Source organism: Staurois parvus, unplaced genomic scaffold, assembly GCF_062004578.1.
Source record: "Staurois parvus isolate SC_StPar_1 unplaced genomic scaffold, SC_StPar_1.0 ptg000203l, whole genome shotgun sequence".
NCBI lineage: Eukaryota > Metazoa > Chordata > Amphibia > Anura > Ranidae > Staurois > Staurois parvus.
The window spans coordinates 1949024-1968647 of record NW_028317999.1 but is presented as its reverse complement, the minus strand read 5'-3'; the positions used below and the strand labels follow the sequence as shown (position 1 = coordinate 1968647).

The following is a 19624-nucleotide window of genomic DNA, read 5'->3' as shown; positions in this document are numbered from 1 at the left end:
GCATATACAAAAAATACTAAACAGTCACTTCAATGCTCATACCTGCTAACCTGCAGGGTCCTCTTTACTTCGGAAAGTTGGACTGCCATGACACTCCTCTCTTCATTAGCTTCTGCAGTAACCTTCTCAAAACTCAGTGTGGCTGCTTTTAGTTTTATCTCTGCTGCATTGAGCAATTGTGTTGCCTTTAAGAGAAATCAAAGGTTTGGGATAATCAGATGGAGGGAATCAAGCAAAAACAAATTGTATGATAAAAAATGTAAAAAACAAGGAAGTCAGTAGATTTAATTCCAACCAAAGACGGTGTACACCATCTGCATAACACCATGGTTCATATTTATATTGTCCCTGGTGTTTGTGCTCTTTACACTTTGGTAGTAGGCACATCAGCTTTTTTGACAATGGTCAGTTATGGATACACAAACTCTGCAAAAAGCAGAGGAATTTTTCATTGTTGAAAAAATTAATTGAATTCTATGCTGATTTGCTCCACAATACAATAAAGGTACACATTTTATAATGAAGACAAAACTTACTACTTCTTGTGCCTGCTTTATCTTGGCCATGTCATCACCTTCATGGTTAAGTTTTTCATCCAGCAGAGGGCGGTGTTTCTCAATAAAGACAACCTCCTCCTGTAGTCTTGTATTCACGGCTTGTGTCTTGGCTGCTTTTGCCTGCTCTGTTTCCAGTTCTTGCTTTTTACGTGAAATATGCCACCGTAGTTCAGAGAAATCCTGAGCACAAGCATCATACTCTGTTTATAAAAGATGCTATGGTTACTAAAACATGGCCGCAAGTGTATTCTAGTTTTTTATCATTAACCACTGTAAAAGCTCTAGTGAAACAAGAGTGGCCTCCAAACAAGAGTGGTGTATCCATGACACAATCTCTCTGTGTACAAATAATAAATGAACAAGGGGACTGAAATCAACTAAAAAAAAAGTCAGAAAATTTTAGGGTGATTTCTAACTGCTTGTGTTAGTAGTGCAGAGCCAAATAGATCTAAACTGTTCTGTCTCTCCAATCTAAGCATTTATAGTGTGATCTCTGTAGCTTACAGTTGTAACTTCAACCTCAGTTGGATATCACAGTCAGTGACTCAACCGATAAGACATCTTGTAGATCTTGTGAAGTTTATTCCATAAACTGAGAGAATCTTACAACAATGAACATTCAATAGGTCAAAAGATCATAACGTTTCCTGCTCCATGACATGAGGCTAGAGCTGCAATGCATCTCTGGGAAAGAGGGAGGCTATCTAAACAGCATTAATTAAACCAAAGGAAAGGGAGGAGCAGAAACAATATACAGAAACAATTAAAGGCAAATGACATTAAATATGACAGTCATGTGAAACATGACATAAACCCTGGAATGTAACTGGATGGGTTCATTTTTGTTTTAATCACCTCAATATACTTTTACCCCCTTCCTGCCCAGGCCAATTTTCAGCTTTCAGCACTCTCACACTTTGAATGACAATTGTGCAGCCATGCAATGCTGTACCCACACAACTAGAGCTTTCTTTTGGTGGTATTTAATCACCACTGTGATTTTTATTTTTTGCTAAATTAGGAAAAAAGACCAAAAATGTTGAAAAAAAACCACAATTTTTCATTGTTTGTTATAAAATTTTGCCAATAAATAATTGTTCTTCATAAATGTAGGCCAAGATGTATTCTGCAAATTTCTTTGGTTAAAATAACCCAAACCAGTATTTATTACTTAGTCTGTAGGAAAGTTCTAGAGTTCACAAACTATGGGATACATCTGAAAATCAATCAGTCCTGAAATACTGATGACCAATCTAATTTCTTGAGGCCCACAAATGTCAGGACCCCTTTTTGCAAAGTAGACAGTGCAAGGTATTTAGTAAGAGGCATGGCAAGTTTTTTGAAGCTGTAATTTTTTTTTGTCACAATTTTTTGGAAAATGAAGAAACTAAAAAATTTGATAATTTTTTGTTCTCTTTTTTTGTACATACTGTCACCTGTGCAGTACAGCATCATCATATAACTGGTGCAGAGGTGATCAGGGACATTGGCCGGTGACAGTACGAAAAAAAAACACTTTTTTTTCAATTCTGTTGAATTTTTTTTTTTTTTCTCATTTATTTTCTATTAAACTTTTTTTCTTTTTAAGATGTTTTTTCAGAATACACTGTGACCAGAGTAGTATAATGTTACCTTAGTAACATTGTACTACTTTGGGGAAGTGTTCAGTATTTTTTTCTTTTTTTTACACATTATGATTGCTTATACTTATAGCAAGGGTCTCCAAACTGCGGCTCGAGGGCTGGATGTGGCCCTCTGCTAGTCTTTAACAGGCCCTTGGGGCACTATTACTAACACTGACACCAAAAGTGGGGCATAATTCCCCCAACTGACACCAGCAATGGGACATTTTTCTTCCCACTGTTATCAATGATGGGGCCCTATTCCATCCAATAACATCAATGATGGACCAATATTCCTTCCAGTGATAGCAATGATGGGGCACTACTCCTCCTTCTACTGACCACAGGCACTATGCAACTGAACATCACACCTGAGACCTTGTCTACTCTTACTGATGTTGGCCCTGAGACTTTATATACCCCCGCTGGGCACAATCTGGCCCCTCTAAAGTCTGAAGGACAGCAAACTGGCCTTTTGTTTGGAATGTTTGGAGACCCCTGGCATATAGCAAAGAATTTATTTGCTATAAGCAAGCATTTAACTGAATGAAATCAAATCATTCAGTTTTTTTTATTGTGATAAGCTGTGATTGGCAATGGCTAATCACATAACGCAAATGGACTGTGATTGGCCCAGTATGTACAAGTGATTACTGTGACCAATCACAGCTAGTGACACAATTGAACACAATGGATGGCATGAAAGGAAGCCATCCATTGTTTACAATTGTCATGTGACCTGCTGTGATTGGTACATGTGACCTGCTGTGATTGGTACACAGATCTGTCATTGGCTGTGTCTGAAGTACACAGCCAGTCACAGATCTCACCACAGCATGGCCTCACGGGAGGCGCATCCTGGAAAGGACGTCATATGATGCCCACCCAGATAGACAAGAGTTATGCTCAGCCATCATTCTACTATTGGCCGGGTGGGAACAGGTTAATTACCTAATTAATTAATTGTTTTGCTAAAGCACTGTGTATCAAAAGCAACTGCCACCCTTTTGCTTTTCTTATAGAAAACGTTTTCGCTTTTTTTTCTTTTTTAGCATTTCAGTACAGCCGACCTCCTCCAGTCTCTTGAAGTTATAACCTGCCTTTGTTCATGCTTAGATCCTCAGATTCATTCAGCAGCAGATGTACGTCGTTTCTCAGGTTAGGTTTCCTGATCATGACAAGAGAGTATCATGCCTGAGCAATGTGGAGCATCATTTAGCACCACAGTTTGTAGTCTCCAATGGAAGCACATGTGACAGGGTGACAGAGCAAGAGAGTAGTTGTAAGACGAGGACAGAAAATGATCACCCTTTAACAGGAAGTGCCTAAACAAGGACCTTCATGGCAGGATCAAGTATTATAATTATAAAAAGCTGCAGATTTAAAAAGACTGAGATGAAAATCATGTTAAACAGTAAACGATTATATGAGATTTTGGTGATTGGGTTTACATAGCTTTAAAGAGGAGTTCTAGTCTCCCCCACAAAAATTAAAAGTCAACAATTACAAATACTGTAGCTGTTGACTTTTAATATAAGGACACTTACCAGGCCCAGACTGGGACAAAAAAAATAGGTCCAGGCATTTTGGACTGTGCAGTCCAAAGCCCAGTGACCCTTTCCTTGGAGCCCGGTGGCGGAGCACCAGGGCCCGGCCACAAGAGCAACCTTTGCAAACCTGGTAGTTCCGCCACTAGTGTCAGCAGTTTTTTATTTAATTTTTTACAATTTTATATTTTTTTTTTTCTTAAATTTTTTTGTAGGAAGGAAGGAGGGAAAGAAAGGAAAGGAAAGAAAGAAACAGAGGGGGGGGGGGGGACTCAAGGCTGGCTGGAAGTGTGGGCGGGGCAGACACAGGAGGAGAGGGCAGGAGGAGGGGGGTCAGCTTTCTCTCTCCCGTGGGTGGTGGTGGTGGGGTGGGACTGTTAGCACTGGGGATGGCATATGCTGACAGATCTGGGGGATAAGGGGGCAGCCCTGGGGGGAGCATACAGGAGCCCAGGGCATGCAGCCTGCAGGGGATGGATAGGAGAGGCGGCCAGGCGGAACATAGAGGAACCTAAAAATGCACGGTCCTCTATGTGCTGCCCGGCCGCCTCTCCAATACAGGAGGCCCCAGACCACAAATGGCCGGTGTGCCCTATGGCCAGTCCGGGCCTGACACTTACCTGTCCAGAGATCCAGTGTTGTCCTCACCAGAGCCGATTCTTCAATGGGTTTTGGGTCCAGGCACTGGGATCTTAAGTACGGGAAACCAGCAGTGAAGTCTTGTGATTTCACAGGCGGTTCCCACTGCACATGCGCAAGCTGCACTGCATTTTGTGAATGGTTTCACAGTCTTCTGTGTCCCAGAAGGCTGCGGGGGAAGGAGGGGGGCGACAAACTTCCACTCAGATCGCCATGGCAATCTGAGCAAACATGGGAGTGGATACCTGTCAAAACCAGATACCCACTCCCCCCGCTCCCCAAAAAAGTGGCAATACAGAAAGAGGAGGGGGAGGATGCAAAGAAGCAGAAATTCCTCTTTTGGGTGAAGTTTCACTTTAAGTCGTTGGAAAAGTTTTGTACAAGCAAGCAGATATGCTGACAGGTCTGCAGGAGACCCGCGTGTCACCAGCATTCTGCTGATTAATGGTGCAATGCTTTACAGGCTTTTTCTGTACCTGCAAAAAAATGGCCATTTATTTTTTTGGTCAAAAGGCGAACATATCCTTTAAGTTGAGAGCTTTATGAATATAAAGTTAAAATAAAGTTAAAAGCTATATGAATATACACGTTTTATTTTTAAGCAGAGGGCTCAGCCAATAGGTCTGTTTTTAAAGTTAAGGGCTATATGAAGATACATTTTTTAGTTGAGAGGTCTGAGTTTGCATGTTTCAGGTTGCTCTTAGGCATCCATAATGTTTCATAGTTGTCAGTACACAAGCTGGGTTTGGATCACACAGAGATCGTAGCTGACCTTGCAAATTAATAAACCAAAGCTTGCAAATCACAGATGGGGGTAAAATGACGCAATTTCACTATTTTTTAAAAATCCTTATAAACTGATGAAACTCAGCTGAAATAAAGTCCTATTTTACTTCATTATAAAGCATTAATCATTCAGTCATTAATTGTCCTATTATCGGGTAAAACATGTTTGTTTCACTTGGCTAACCAAAGTCTAAATATAACAAGCACTGATGTCAAGTAGCTGTTTAGTCATCTAACGGGCTTTTTATTAATTAAATTAAACAGACAACAAAGTGCAAATGATAAAACTGTTTAAAAAGACATTTAACTCGGTGTAATCAATTTATCAAGATGTTGTAATTTGTTCGAGTAATATTTCTTACATTATTTCCCTATATTTGTATAAGTACAGCACAGCAAAATGGAGCATGCAAATCAGCATTAATAAGTGTCATTTAGTAAATGAGCTCACTGGAGCAGACACATGGAAATGCAACCTGCTTCCTAATGAGCATACTGCAGATCCCAATGGCATCATGAGAAAGTGAAATACATACAAACTGTCCAGACGCTTTAAAGAAACAAAGAGAAAACTCCACAATGTGTTTTCTTATTGATGACAGAGTTCAATCGGCGGTTCCGGTTTGAGCAGGCAAACATGGTAAGGGTAGGAGTGTACAAATTGGCCATCATGGCCACAGGGTGATCAAAAAAATTCAACAATTTATGGTCTCCATGGATTAAATGACCAATTTTCTTAGATCAACTCTCCATTTCACACCACAAAAACACACACTGGACGACTTCCAGGTGCGTTTTTGCTAACAGTTCACACCACACTCCGTTCTCATGCATTTTTTTATATGTTTTGCTATGTTCCAGTACAGTTCTGTGCAGAAAAAAATGCAGCATGTTCTACTTTTTTTTCTGCACTGGAAAATGACTAGAACTGACTGCATAGGTGTGAACTTTGATGCAGATAAAAGTGCACTGGTCTGCATCTGGTGTAAACAGGCCCTTATAGACAGACCCCTTCTCCATCAAAAAGTTGTGAAGCTGAAACATTTATTTACCATCTGTTTCTTGACTAAAAGAAGATTACAGTGTCAAACTGATACCAGCTTATTATTATTTAATTGCTTGAACTGCAATGTTACTATTGATATTTGTATTGTTCTAATGTTATCTTTAATTTTACTTACATTTTTCAATGGAAATGGATTGTACTGCTCGTAATCAAGAACTGTATGCAAAGCTTTTTTTCTCAGAGAAAAGGAGCAGGAACTCACCCTCTCACCTAGGTCATGCTTGCCTCCACCGTGAACCATCCCTAGAACTGCCCCATAGAACCACCCCTTGTCTCTACCCATACACTCCTCCTAGCACCCCCACTTTAGAGAACAGGGAACAAGGCCAAATTTGGGGCTATACAAGTAATTTGTGTGGAATTTCTTCATAAAAAGAAATGCAGTAAAATGTATAAATATCCATCGATTTTAACATTTTTATCATATGTCTCTTCTCTGCTTCTCACATCAGAGACATCTCCCATATTCAGCAAAGGGACATCCACATAAATTTAGCAAAGAGACATCCCCCAAATATCCAGCAGCAAAGAGACATCCCTCATATATCCAGCAGCAAAGAGACACCCCATATATTCAGCAGCAAAGAGACACCCCCATATATTCAGCAACAAAGAGACCCCCATATATTCAGCAACAATGAGACACCCCCATATATTCAGCAACAAAGAGACATCCCCATATATCCATCAGCAATGAGACATCCCGCATATATTTAGCAGAAAGACATCCCCCAATATATCCAGCAGCAAAGAAACATCCCTCATATATCCCGGAAAGGGACACCTCAATATATTAGGCATCAAAGAGACATCCCCATATATCCAGCAGCAAAGAAACATCCCCCGTCTATCCAGCAAATAGACATCCCACATATATTTAGCAAAGAGACATCCCCCAAATATCCAGCAGCAAAAAGACACCCCCATACATCCAGCTGGAAAGAGATGTTCCCATATATTTAGCAAAGAGACATCCTCCATAAATCCAGCAAAGAGACACCCCCCTTTAATTAGCAAAAATACATCCCCCTAAAAATCTAGCAGCAAAGAGACATCCTCCATATATCCAACAGCAAAGAGACATCCCCCATATATCCAGCAACAATGAGACACCCCCATATATCCAGCAACAAAGAAAAAAATCCTCCCTGGGGTAAAATAAATAACCAGGAGATGACCACAGACTGCAAATGAACTACAGGAGATGACCAGAGACTGTGGATGTACTATAGAAGATAACCAGGGACTGCAGACAGTACAGGAGATGACCAGAGACTGCGGACATAGTACAGGAGATGACCAGAGACTGCGAACACAGTACAGGAGATGACCAGAGACTGCGGATGTACTACAGGAGATGACCAGAGACTGTGGATGTACTACAGGAGATGATCAGAGACTGTGGATGTACTGCAGGAGATGATCAGAGACTGCGGATGTACTACAGGAGATGACCAGAGACTGCGGATGTACTACAGGAGATGGCCAGAGACTACGGATGTACTATAGAAGATAACCAGAGACTGCAGACACAGTACAGGAGATGACCAGAGACTGCAGATGTACTATAGAAGATAACCAGAGACTGTGGACATACTACAGATGACCAGAGACTGCGGACATACTACAGGAGATGACCAGAGACTGCGGATGTACTACAGGAGATGACCAGAGACTGCAGATGTACTATAGAAGATAACCAGAGACTGCGGATGTACTACAGGAGATGACCAGAGACTGCGGATGTCCTACAGGAGATGACCAGAGACTGCGGATGTACTATAGGAGATGACCAGAGACTGTGGATGTACTACAGGAGATTGCCAGAGACTGCAGATGTACTATAGAAGATAACCAGAGACTACAGACTTAATACAGGAGATGACCAGAGACTGAAGACATAGTACAGGGGATGAACAGAGACTTTTTAGCAATGCACATATATACAGTTTGGTATAGCAGTCCACAGGCAGTCTATGGGGGGGGGGGGACATACCTGGCCAGTCAGGCTCAGCATCCTCTCTGAGGGCGGGGCTCCCACTCATATCTCAGCTTCTACTAGCAGTTCCCTCCCGAGTATACAAGCTGCATGGGGCGGGGTTAGTGGAGCTCCTGGCCCTGGCCCCGTCCCCTCCCTGCTGGTTGGGGATACAACAATGTCTTCAGCCTACCCTGTCGGCTCTGTGCAGTGATCGGGGCCCCAGTCTAAGGGCAGTGGGGGCTTAAGGGGCAGCTGCTTTGGGCCCTGCCTGGCACTGGTGACTCAGACTCCTCCTCTCTTCTGCTACAGAAGAGCCAAGCGGCCGGCCCAGTATTATAACACGGCGGTGGTGACAGGGGGAAGGGGAGGGAGGGCTGGTCAATATTCGCTCTATAAGACGCACAGACAATTCCCCCCATTTTTTGGGGGAAAAAAATGTGTCTTATGGAGCGAAAAATACGGTACTTAAAAAGTATCCTGTTCTCTTTGTATTGCTTCCTTTGTGTGAAATACCTGGTGACCCTGCCAGTAGTCCCCCTGCTCTTCTATTTCAAACTGACCACACTAGACATGAGAGCACATCCATCCCAGTGTGATTAGTTTTCTGGCTGTGCTAGAACTGTCTGCCTGTCTCATCCATTCACTGGGAAGACCATTGTCTCCTTCCTGAACTCCTTAGGCAACTGAGAACAGAGGTTACAGAGGTGATGAGATAACCTATTAGGAAAAAAAAAGGAAAAAAGACATTTTATATAAAAAAATGTATATATAGATATATAGATAGATATATATATATATATATATATATATATATATATATATATACACACACACACACACACATTTTTTCCTCTCATTTCTGTTTTAAACTGAATGGGTTGTTTTACAAGGGAAAGGGCAAACCAGAATACAGAAAACATAAAAAATAAAGATGATCATTACTGTAATATATCCTATACAATGGCAAATGTACAAATAAAGATGTAAATAAATAAGAAAGGGGAAAGTGTATATGTAAAGAAAAATCTACAATTTTTTGTATATGTCCTATTGAGTATTTTATTCATAGAACCTCTAGTAACCATGTTATATTTGTTGTGTCAGCCATTCTGTAGTGTTTGTATTACAGGTGAAACTCGAAAAATTAGAATATCGTGCAAAAGTTCATTTATTTCAGTAATGCAAGTTAAAAGGTGAAACTAATATATGAGATAGACTCATTACATGCAAAGCAAGATAGTTCAAGCTGTGATTTGTCATAATTGTGATGATTATGGCTTACAGCTCATGAAAACCCCAAATCCACAATCTCAGAAAATTAGAATATTACATGCAACCAATAAAACAAGGATTGTACGTAGAACAATATCAGACCTCTGAAAAGTATAAGCATGCATATGTACTCAGTACTTGGTTTGGGCCACTTTTGCAGCAATTACTGCCTCACTGCGGCGTGGCATGGAAGCTATCAGCCTGTGGCACTGCTGAGGTGTTATGGAAGACCAGGATGCTTCAATAGCGGCCTTCAGCTCTTCTGCATTGTTCGGTCTCATGTCTCTCATCTTTCTCTTGGCAATGTCCCATAGATTCTCTATGGGGTTCAGGTCAGGTGAGTTTGCTGGCCAATCAAGCACAGTAATCCCACAGTCATTGAATCAGGTTTTGATGCTTTTGACAGTGTGGGCAGGTGCCAAGTCCTGTTGGAAAATGAAGTTAGCATCCCCATAAAGCTCGTCTTTGGAAGGAAGCATGAAGTGCTCCAAAATTTCCTAGTAGATGGCTGCGTTGACCCTGGACTTAATGAAGCACAGTGGACCAACACCAGCAGATGACATGGCTCCCCAAATCAACACAGACTGTGGAAACTTCACACTAGACTTCAAGCATCTTGCAGTGTGTGCCTCTCCACTCTTCCTCCATACTCTGGGTCCTTGGTTTCCAAATGAGATGCAAAAGTTGCTCTCATCAGAAAAGAGGACTTTGGACCACTGAGCAACAGACCAGGTCTGTTTTTCTTTAGACCAGATAAGACGCTTCTGACGTTGTTTGTTGTTCAGGAGCGGCTTGACAAGAGGAATACGACCTTTGAAGCCCATGTCCAGGATCCGTCTGTGTGTGGTGTCTCTTGATGCACTGACTCCAGCCTCAGTCCACTCCTTGTGAAAGTCCCCCACACTTTTGAATGGCCTTTTCCTGACAATCCTCTCCAGGCTGCGGTCATCCCTGCTGCTTGTGCACCTTTTTCTTCCACACTTTTCCCTTCCACATAACTTTCTATTAATGTGCTTCGATACAGCACTTTGAGAACATCCAACTTCTTTTGCAATTACCTTTTGAGGCTTTCCCTCCTTATGGAGGGTGTCAATGATGGTTTTCTGCACAACTGTCAGGTCAGCAGTCTTTCCCATGATTGTGATTCTTACTGAACCAGACTGAGAGACCATTTAAAGGCTCAGGAACCCTTTGCAGGTGTTATGGCTTAATTAGCTGATTAGAGTTGGACACTTTGAGCCTAGAATATTGCGCCTTTTCACAATATTCTAATTTTCTGAGATTGTGGATTTGGGGTTTTCATGAGCTGTAAGCCATAATCATCACAATTATGACAAATCATGGCTTGAACTATCTTGCTTTGAATGTAATGAGTCTATCTCATATATTAGTTTCACCTTTTAAGTTGCATTACTGAAATAAATGAACTTTTGCACGATATTCTAATTTCTTGAGTTTCACCTGTATAATACTACCTATGACATTTCACTATGGGGGTGATTTAGTAAAACTGGAGCATGCAAAATATGGTGCAGCTGTGCATGGTAGCCAATCAGCTTCTAACTTCAGCTTGTTCAATTAATGCAGGCCATAGACAGTTCCTTTATCAGCTGATTTTTCATCCGAAAAACAAAACATTGGTCATTCTGTTGCCACCAATGATTGCGAAAATCCGCCGTTTTTCGCACATTTTCCAGCATGACCGATAAAAGAAATGAGGAGGAACTGCGAAAATCGGCCGATGCCATTGCCCAACTAACAGTGCAAAAATCGGCCGATTATTCTTTCGGACGAAAAATCGGCCGATAAACGAACCGTCTATGGCCTGCATAAGCTATGAGAAAAAAGACCTGGAAACTGATTGTTTTTTATCTATCTACACCAGATTTTGCACTCTGTTTTTAGTATATCAACCTCTTTGTGTTTCATCATTTGACATTTATTTATATCTAATTTATAGTTTAACATCTTTTCAAAATAAATACATATACTGGATGTGCACTATACTTGTGTTAACATAAGTGATTGTAGAAGTGACTATAATAATTTATGGGATTATTATTCTTTTATTTTATACTTATAGTCATTCAGAATATAAGTAAAAGTCTTCACACATAACAAATGTTACATTCATTTAATGTGGGATCACCATGACACCTCCAGTCTAACATCTACTGTATTTAAAAGCTAGACTTTGGAAATTCAGCTAAATATACCGCTGATATATACAGTCATGGCAAAAAAGTATTGGCACCCCTGTATTTCTGTCAGATAATGCACAACTTCACCCAAAAAATTCCTACAATTACAATGTTTAGACATTCTCATGTTTATTTCCTTTGTTTGTATTAGTATGACACAAAAGAGCTGAGAAACAAAAAGCCAAATCTGACAGATTCAACGCAAAACTCAAAAAAATGTACTGGACAAAATTATTGGCACTCTCAAATTTGATATTTGGTAGCACACCCCTTGGAAAAAATAACTGAAATCAATCGCTTCCTGTAACCATCAATGAGTTTCTTACACCTCTCTAATGGAATTTTGGACCACTCTTCTTTCAGCAACCGCTCCAGGTCTCTCGGATTGGAAGGGTTCCTTTTACCAACTGCTGTTTTGAGATCGCTCAGTGCTCTATGGCTGCTGCATCCTTAACAACCATGACTCATCTGCTGTCAGTGAGATTCCCTGTTGTTGGCATGTGGTAATCCCCCAAAATCCATATCAGACCATTTTCTAAGCATGCAGGCCAGGAAAGGGGGGGGGGGTGACTTCCCTCTTCTGAGCCATACCAGACCACATACCCTCAACATGGGGGGGACCCTTGTCTAAGGAAGCAGCTTGGCAGGCCAAGAAAGGAGAGAGACGAGCGAGCAAGCCCCCCCCAGCACATGCCCACAATGTGGGAGGGTAATATGGGGTAGGGGGGTTTCCCCCAATAGCACTTTGTCCCCATGTTGATAGGGACAAGGACCTCTTCCCCACAACCCTGGGAGGTGATTGTGGGGGTCTGCGGGTGGGGGCTTATTGAAGTCTGGAAGCCCCCTTTAACAAGGGGACCCCCAGATCCTAATCCCCCATGTGAATGAGTATGAGGTACATAGTACCCCTACTCATTCACCCAAAAACATGTGCAAAATTGAAAAAAAACACGGACAGTTTTTGACAAGTCCTTCATATAAAAAAACCCATAAAAATAAATGTCCCTCGAAGTTGATCCAACATCAATCACGATGAATACTGACCTGTCCAGGAAACATGTCGAATGACAGGTAAATATGGGGTTAGGGTCACCAGGTGACCTAAAAGTCTGGTATGATTTTGGGGGGGATCCTACGCCATTTTGTTGTTAATTTTGATGTGGGGTTACCCTCAAAATCCATACCAGACCTGAAGGGCATGGTATGGATTGGGAGGGACCCCTATGCTGTTTTCTTTTAATTTTTTTTTTTACTGGCACTCCTTTTGTTTACATTCTGCTGTCAGCAGGGAATCTTGCTGACAGCGGGTGAGTTATGGCTGCTAAGGAGGCAGGCGGCGGTCGCAGGCTCCTTAAGAAGCACAATTTACAATTAATTTGGAACCATCTGAAGTTATACCAGGTTGATTAGAAAACATTCCCAATACACCTGGTATAACAAATATATGAAATGAATCCTGAAGAACGAAATGAATCCTGAAAACAAACTGGACCGGCACAACGAAAACAAATAAACCTAACAAATGCATCCAAAACGAAATTTTCCAGCGTGCACATGTCTATCAGCCAATCCTAAAATTCACAAAGTCTTACCAGGCAGCACAGTCAGCCTGGGGATTAATGTTTGTCTCCTCTCGGTGGAATTCGCATGTGTCTTACACTCCAGTGTTCCTATATTGGATTTTATATACCTCATATACAGTCACGTTTGTGAGTATACTTCTTATTTCAATAAAATTACACCTTTTTACTGAGGTAATGTACAAGGTTGGTGCGCTTTTTGTTTTTGTTCTCTATTTGCAGTATTGTCGGGCTTCCCCAGCCTTGTGTAAGAGCTGCACAACCTTTGATCCATTAGTGGACGAACTTCCTTAGAGGTTGATCCATCCACCCACTCCTGACCTGGGTCCCTGAGCGCAGGAGTTTTTGGTTCTGTTTTCACTGGTAAGATTTGTCAATTTCAGGGGACTAAGTTTTGTCTATTGCAGTTAAGCAATACAGTTGGTCACCTCCATGCCCAATTTTGAATGGGGTATAAAGGAGCAGCAACAGCTCTATGTTCACTCTCCCTATCAGTATATTAGATCATTTTCCCTGCAGCAGAGCCTGGCTTGCCCCAAGTTTACCCTAGAGCTCTGCTGTACAGGGAATTTTAGTAGCTTAAAATCAGCTCAAATTCAGCTACTTAAAATAGCTTCATTATTAAATGTATCACTACATAACAGAATTGTTTGTTTTATATCTATATAGACTTCTGCTTTGACTAAATATATGTAGTGAAAAACCTACGCACCTTTCTTTGATAGTCTAAATTTATGGAACATAATTACATTTAACATCAGGAAGAAATAGGACATTGTACCTTTCTGTACAGCCTCGGGCAGATTATGCAGCTTCCACAGGGAGAGTACATCAATTTGTCTGAGTAGACCTTGCTTTCGTTTCCTTTCCAGATTCAAAGCCTCTTCTGCTTCTTGCCGGTCAGCTTCCAACCGCCAGATCAGCTTTATTACTTCTGAGATTACGGCTATTGTGTCAAGCTTTAGAGATACATCTGCTCCGGACTCTGGGGAATCTGAGAAACAGGACAATTAATAAGGACGTTAGGTACTTTATTTAGAACACAAATGTCTATACTCTTTTTTTTTTTTAAATACTGTTTATTGTTTTCTTGGTTATACAGTACAAAAAACATTCAAAGAAAACCCGGGGTCCAACAACCGGCCTATCCATACAAAAACAATCTAACTATGGCCCACCATCCCTCCCTTCCCTCTGCCAGATTCCCCCACCCATCTTTTTCAGAAAATAACAAATATTCTGCTGTGGAGCGAAAGATACAAAACAAACAAAAATTATAGCCTATATAGGTCACAAGGTACCCTTCCAGCAGAAAACCATATGATCAGATTGTAACCCCAGTAGGATCCTTCCTCAGAAAAGCAAGCAGACAATCAAAAATGCATTACTCAGGGACATGAAAATCACCTCAGTTTATTTATGGGTAAGGTCTCATCCTGCAGTAGACTTGTCCGCCAACCAGCACTGCCAAACCTTATCAAGTTTTCGTGGGCATCCCCTGTGTAAGTATGTGGCCTTATATAAGCACAAATATTTGTTAAAGAGACCCTTCCAAAATGACAGAGATGGGGCTTCAGGCTCTTTCCAATAGAGGAATATAGATTTGCAGGCATAAAACAGAGTAACGGACACGAACGTCCTCTGTGCTCTAAGTGGCACAATTTCTTCAACCAGCCCCAGGAGACATACTGTTAATGGGACCTATAAAAGTGTAAGCTCCTGTATAGTGCGGGTGATTGCCAGCCAGAAATGGATATGGATTTTAGAGGGGACCCCAATGCCATTTTTTTTTTCATTTTGGCGTAGGGTTATCCCCTCAAAATTCATACCAGTTAGGTCTGGTATGGATTTGGGGGGGGGGGTCACAACATTTTTTTTTTTTAATTATAGTTTTCTTTTGTTCACATTCAACTGTCAGCTGGAAACCTGCTGACAGATGATGAGTCATTGGCTGTTAAGGACACGGGTGGCTGGCCCACTCTTTAACCAGTTATACACCAGCAAAACGCAGACACAAAAAAAAAAAATACTGTAAAAAACAGTTAATATTAGTGGTTTTTTATCCAGCATTTTCCAATAGTTATGCAGCTCCTAGTGTGCATGGAGCCTCAAAAGAAATGAGTCATGCTCTGAAAAGTCAAATGTCATAAGATGTGTTCCGATTTTGGAACATTGCTGTTTATAAATTATACAAATTTTGGGATACAAAGTGACCATTTCTTTGTTTGTAGATGGCACAATGCTATGAAGTGGAATACAGTAAGTCTTTAAGCTAAAAACTGAGATGATGCACTGGTTGACTGGGTAGTTACAAGACAAATGAGGTTTAGGGCACATATACAGTATATAAAGCTTTGCACTTGAATGGTTAAAAAAGGCACACATCATACAATCTAAGGGTGGAAAATTAGGTGAATCAAAGTCAGAAAATCACCTTGGTCAATGCCAGGTTAAACTTTGTGAAGGCCCCTAGGCAGTCAAAACCTTATGGCTCTCCTTCACAGGTTTTTGTAGGTTTCTTTTACCTGCACTGCAGTGGAAAAAAATTGAACTAAGTAGTGTGTTCGTCGTTTGCAAGATGAAGATAACCATCACTACTGCACATTACACTTATATAGATTGCTCCAACATTTTTACAAAGTGGCAGCTGAAAGAAGATGAGCTTTTAAGAGACAAACTGTAATGCGAGCCTGATGTCTATAGTTTATGAACTTTAGGTTGTTATTGGGTACATTACAATAATACCGTATTTTCTCTATAGAATTTTTAATGTATAGTTTTCAGTTTTTTTAAGTTGATTAATTTTTTTTATTTTTTTGTAAACAATTTAGGAAAGCTTTATTGTAATATTCTTTTAAGATCAAATCAAAATTATTTTGACTCATTGTTTCAGGGCCCCTAACCACTTGCTCTCTTGAAGATTTACTCCCCTATGCAAAGCTGCGCTACTTTAACTGAAAATTGCACAGACATGCAACAATGTAAACAAATGAAATTTATATAATTTTTTTTTCACACAAATAGAGCTTTCTTTTGGGGGTATTTGATCACCACTGGGTTTTTTATTTGTTGTGCAATAAATTAATAAAGACCAAACATTTTTTAAAAATACATTTTTTTTTGCTATAAAACATCCCATAGAAAAATAAAAAAATAAAATTTCTTCATAAATTATATATTAAAAAAATAAATAGGCCAAAATGTATTCTGCCATGTGTCTTTGGTAAAAAAAAAATCCAAATAAGTGTATAATAATCGGTTTGCGTGGAAATGAGAGAGTCTACAAAAACAGGTATATATACTGGATTTTTTATTAATACTAGTAATGGCGGCGATCAGAAACTTATAGTGGAACTGATAGTATAGTGGGCATTCTGACACTGGCTAACTGACACTGACATGACCAGTGACACTAATTCAGTGATCAGTGCTAATAAAATACATTTACACTATACTAGTGACACTGGGCAGGAAGGGGTTAACATCTGGTGTAATCAAAGGGTTAACTGAGTGCCTAACTATATTTAACATGTTGGCGGTGTGCTGTTTTACTAGGGGATGTGACAGTTTTTGTCTTCCATCTTTGCTTTGAATCACCGGCCGGGACCCACTGATTGGCATGTCAGGGAGCCAATGACAACGCAGGCAGGTGGGCGCGTGCGTGCCCCCTACTAGGAAAAGCAAAATCATATATATATACAGTCAGGTCCATAAATATTGGGACATTGACACAATTCTAACATTTTTGGCTCTATACACCACCACAATGGATTTGAAATGAAACAAACAAGATGTGCTTTAACTGCAGACTGTCAGATTTAATTTGAGGGTATTTACATCCAAATCAGGTGAACGGTGTAGGAGTTACAACAGTTTGCATATGTGCCTCCCACTTGTTAAGAGACCAAAAGTAATGGGACAGAATAATAATCATAAATCAAACTTTCACTTTTTAATACTTGTTTGCAAATCCTTTGCAGTCAATTACAGCCTGAAGTCTGGAACGCATAGACATCACCAGACGCTGGGTTTCATCCCTGGTGATGCTCTGCCAGGCCTCTACTGCAACTGTCTTCAGTTCCTGCTTGTTCTTGGGGCATTTTCCTTCAGTTTTGTCTTCAGCAAGTGAAATGCATGCTCAATCGGATTCAGGTCAGGTGATTGATTTGGCCATTGCATAACATTCCACTTCTTTCCCTTAAAAAACTCTTTGGTTGCTTTTGCAGTATGCTTTGGGTCATTGTCCATCTGCACTGTGAAGCGGCGTCCAATGAGTTCTGAAGCATTTGGCTGAATATGAGCAGATAATATTGCCCAAAACACTTCAGAATTCATCCTGCTGCTTTTGTCAGCAGTCACATCATCAATAAATACAAGAGAAGCAGTTCCATTGGCAGCCATACATGCCCACGCCATGACACTACCACCACCATGCTTCACTGATGAGGTGGTATGCTTAGGATCATGAGCAGTTCCTTTCCTTCTCCATACTCTTCTCTTCCCATCACTCTGGTACAAGTTGATCTTGGTCTCATCTGTCCATAGGATGTTGTTCCAGAACTGTGAAGGCTTTTTTACATGTCGTTTGGCAAACTCTAATCTGGCCTTCCTGTTTTTGAGGCTCACCACTGGTTTACATCTTGTGGTGAACCCTCTGTATTCACTCTGGTGAAGTCTTCTCTTGATTGTTGACTTTGACACACATACACCTACCTCCTGGAGAGTGTTCTTGATCTGGCCAACTGTTGTGAAGGGTGTTTTCTTCACCAGGGAAAGAATTCTTCGGTCATCCACCACAGTTGTTTTCTGTGGTCTTCCGGGTCTTTTGGTGTTGCTGAGCTCACCATTGCGTTCCTTCTTTTTAAGAATGTTCCAAACTGTTGTTTTGGCCACGCCAAATGTTTTTGCTATCTCTCTGATGGGTTTGTTTTGTTTTTTCAGCCTAATGATGGCTTGCTTCACTGATAGTGACAGCTCTTTGGATCTCAGATCTTGAGAGTTGACAGCAACAGATTCCAAATGCAAATAGCACACGTGAAATGAACTCTGGACCTTTTATCTGCTCATTGTAATTGGGATAATGAGGGAATAACACATACCTGGCCATGGAACAGCTGAGAAGCCAATTGTCCCATTACTTTTGGTCCCTTACCAAGTGGGACGCACATATGCAAACTGTTGTAATTTCTACACCGTTCACCTGATTTGGATGTAAATACCCTCAAATTAAAGCCGACAGTCTGCAGTTAAAGCACATCTTGTTTGTTTCATTTCAGATCCATTGTGGTGGTGTATAGAGCCAAAACTGTTAGAATTGTGTCGATGTCCCAATATTTATGGACCTGACTGTATATATATATACATACATATACACACACACACACATACATACATACATATATATACACACATACATATACACATACATACATACATAATTTTGCACAGCCAGCCCGCACTGCAGCAGTAAAGCTACAGTCCGCCATCATCGAGCAATTAAACAGCGAAGAGCCCATAGGCCCGTGCCTACTCTTATGCTTATGTGGTAACCCAGCACTGACCTGGGTATCCCTTGGACTCAACTGAGAAAAAACAAGCATTTCCATAAAAATTATTTATAAGAACGAAAGGAAGTTTACCTTCTGCATACAGAAAAGTTATTTTCTGTAAGAGCTGTGAAAATATGGAATAGTTCAATTGCCTTTTAATTATGTAGACTTTTTTCCCCCTTTGCAAAGTGAAAAAATGTTCCCTAGAGAAGTTTGAGGAAATCAGCTGGTTTTAGAAGATAAGAGATGAACTGTTGAAGGGATGTCCTTCTGGTGGTGGGCCTGTCTTTCTAGGCAGATTAATATTATTATGAATTGTATATATTTTGTTTTCTGTGAGGCAGATACCATTAATTTACTCCAAATGAACATAATCATCTATCAAATGTTTTATTGATTGACTTTCATAAATGTAAAGCAGGTCTAATCTTTTTTTAGATCAATTTATGAAGGGAAAAATAAGATTTGTGTAGTTATTTTAAAACCTATTTCTTGGAGTTCATTGAGAGACAATGGAATTCAGAAACTGTCAAAGAGCCACCTGAATGACCTTTTGCCCAAAGCTGCCATTAGAAGAGGCCTGAACATCCACCTGGTAAAACTTAGAGAATGTGTGAACAGAAGTCCAAATGGCAGCCTTAAAAATCTGGGAAACAGTTGCTTGATGTCGAAAAGCCAAAGAAACACTCACAGATCTAGTAGCGTGCAACTTAACAGGAAAGGGTGGAACCCAGTCCTTGAAACCATAAGCTTGAATGATGATCTGAGCCACAAACAAATGGTGAAATGAGAAGCACGTTGCTCTTTTGGGTGGGCAGCAAGAA

At 40.6% G+C, this 19624-nt stretch overlaps 1 protein-coding gene across 1 annotated transcript in view; it reads right to left on the bottom strand.

The window, feature by feature from the left end:
* CCDC178 (coiled-coil domain containing 178) overlaps positions 1-19624 on the bottom strand; it is a 459155-nt gene that overhangs the window by 383683 nt on the left and 55848 nt on the right. The window contains exons 5-7 of the mRNA XM_089678352.1: positions 14033-14245; positions 537-757; positions 43-185 (exon numbers count right to left, since the gene is read on the bottom strand). Coding sequence (XP_089534478.1) covers positions 43-185; positions 537-757; positions 14033-14245 — 577 coding nt within the window. The remainder of the gene's footprint in view (positions 1-42; positions 186-536; positions 758-14032; positions 14246-19624) is intronic.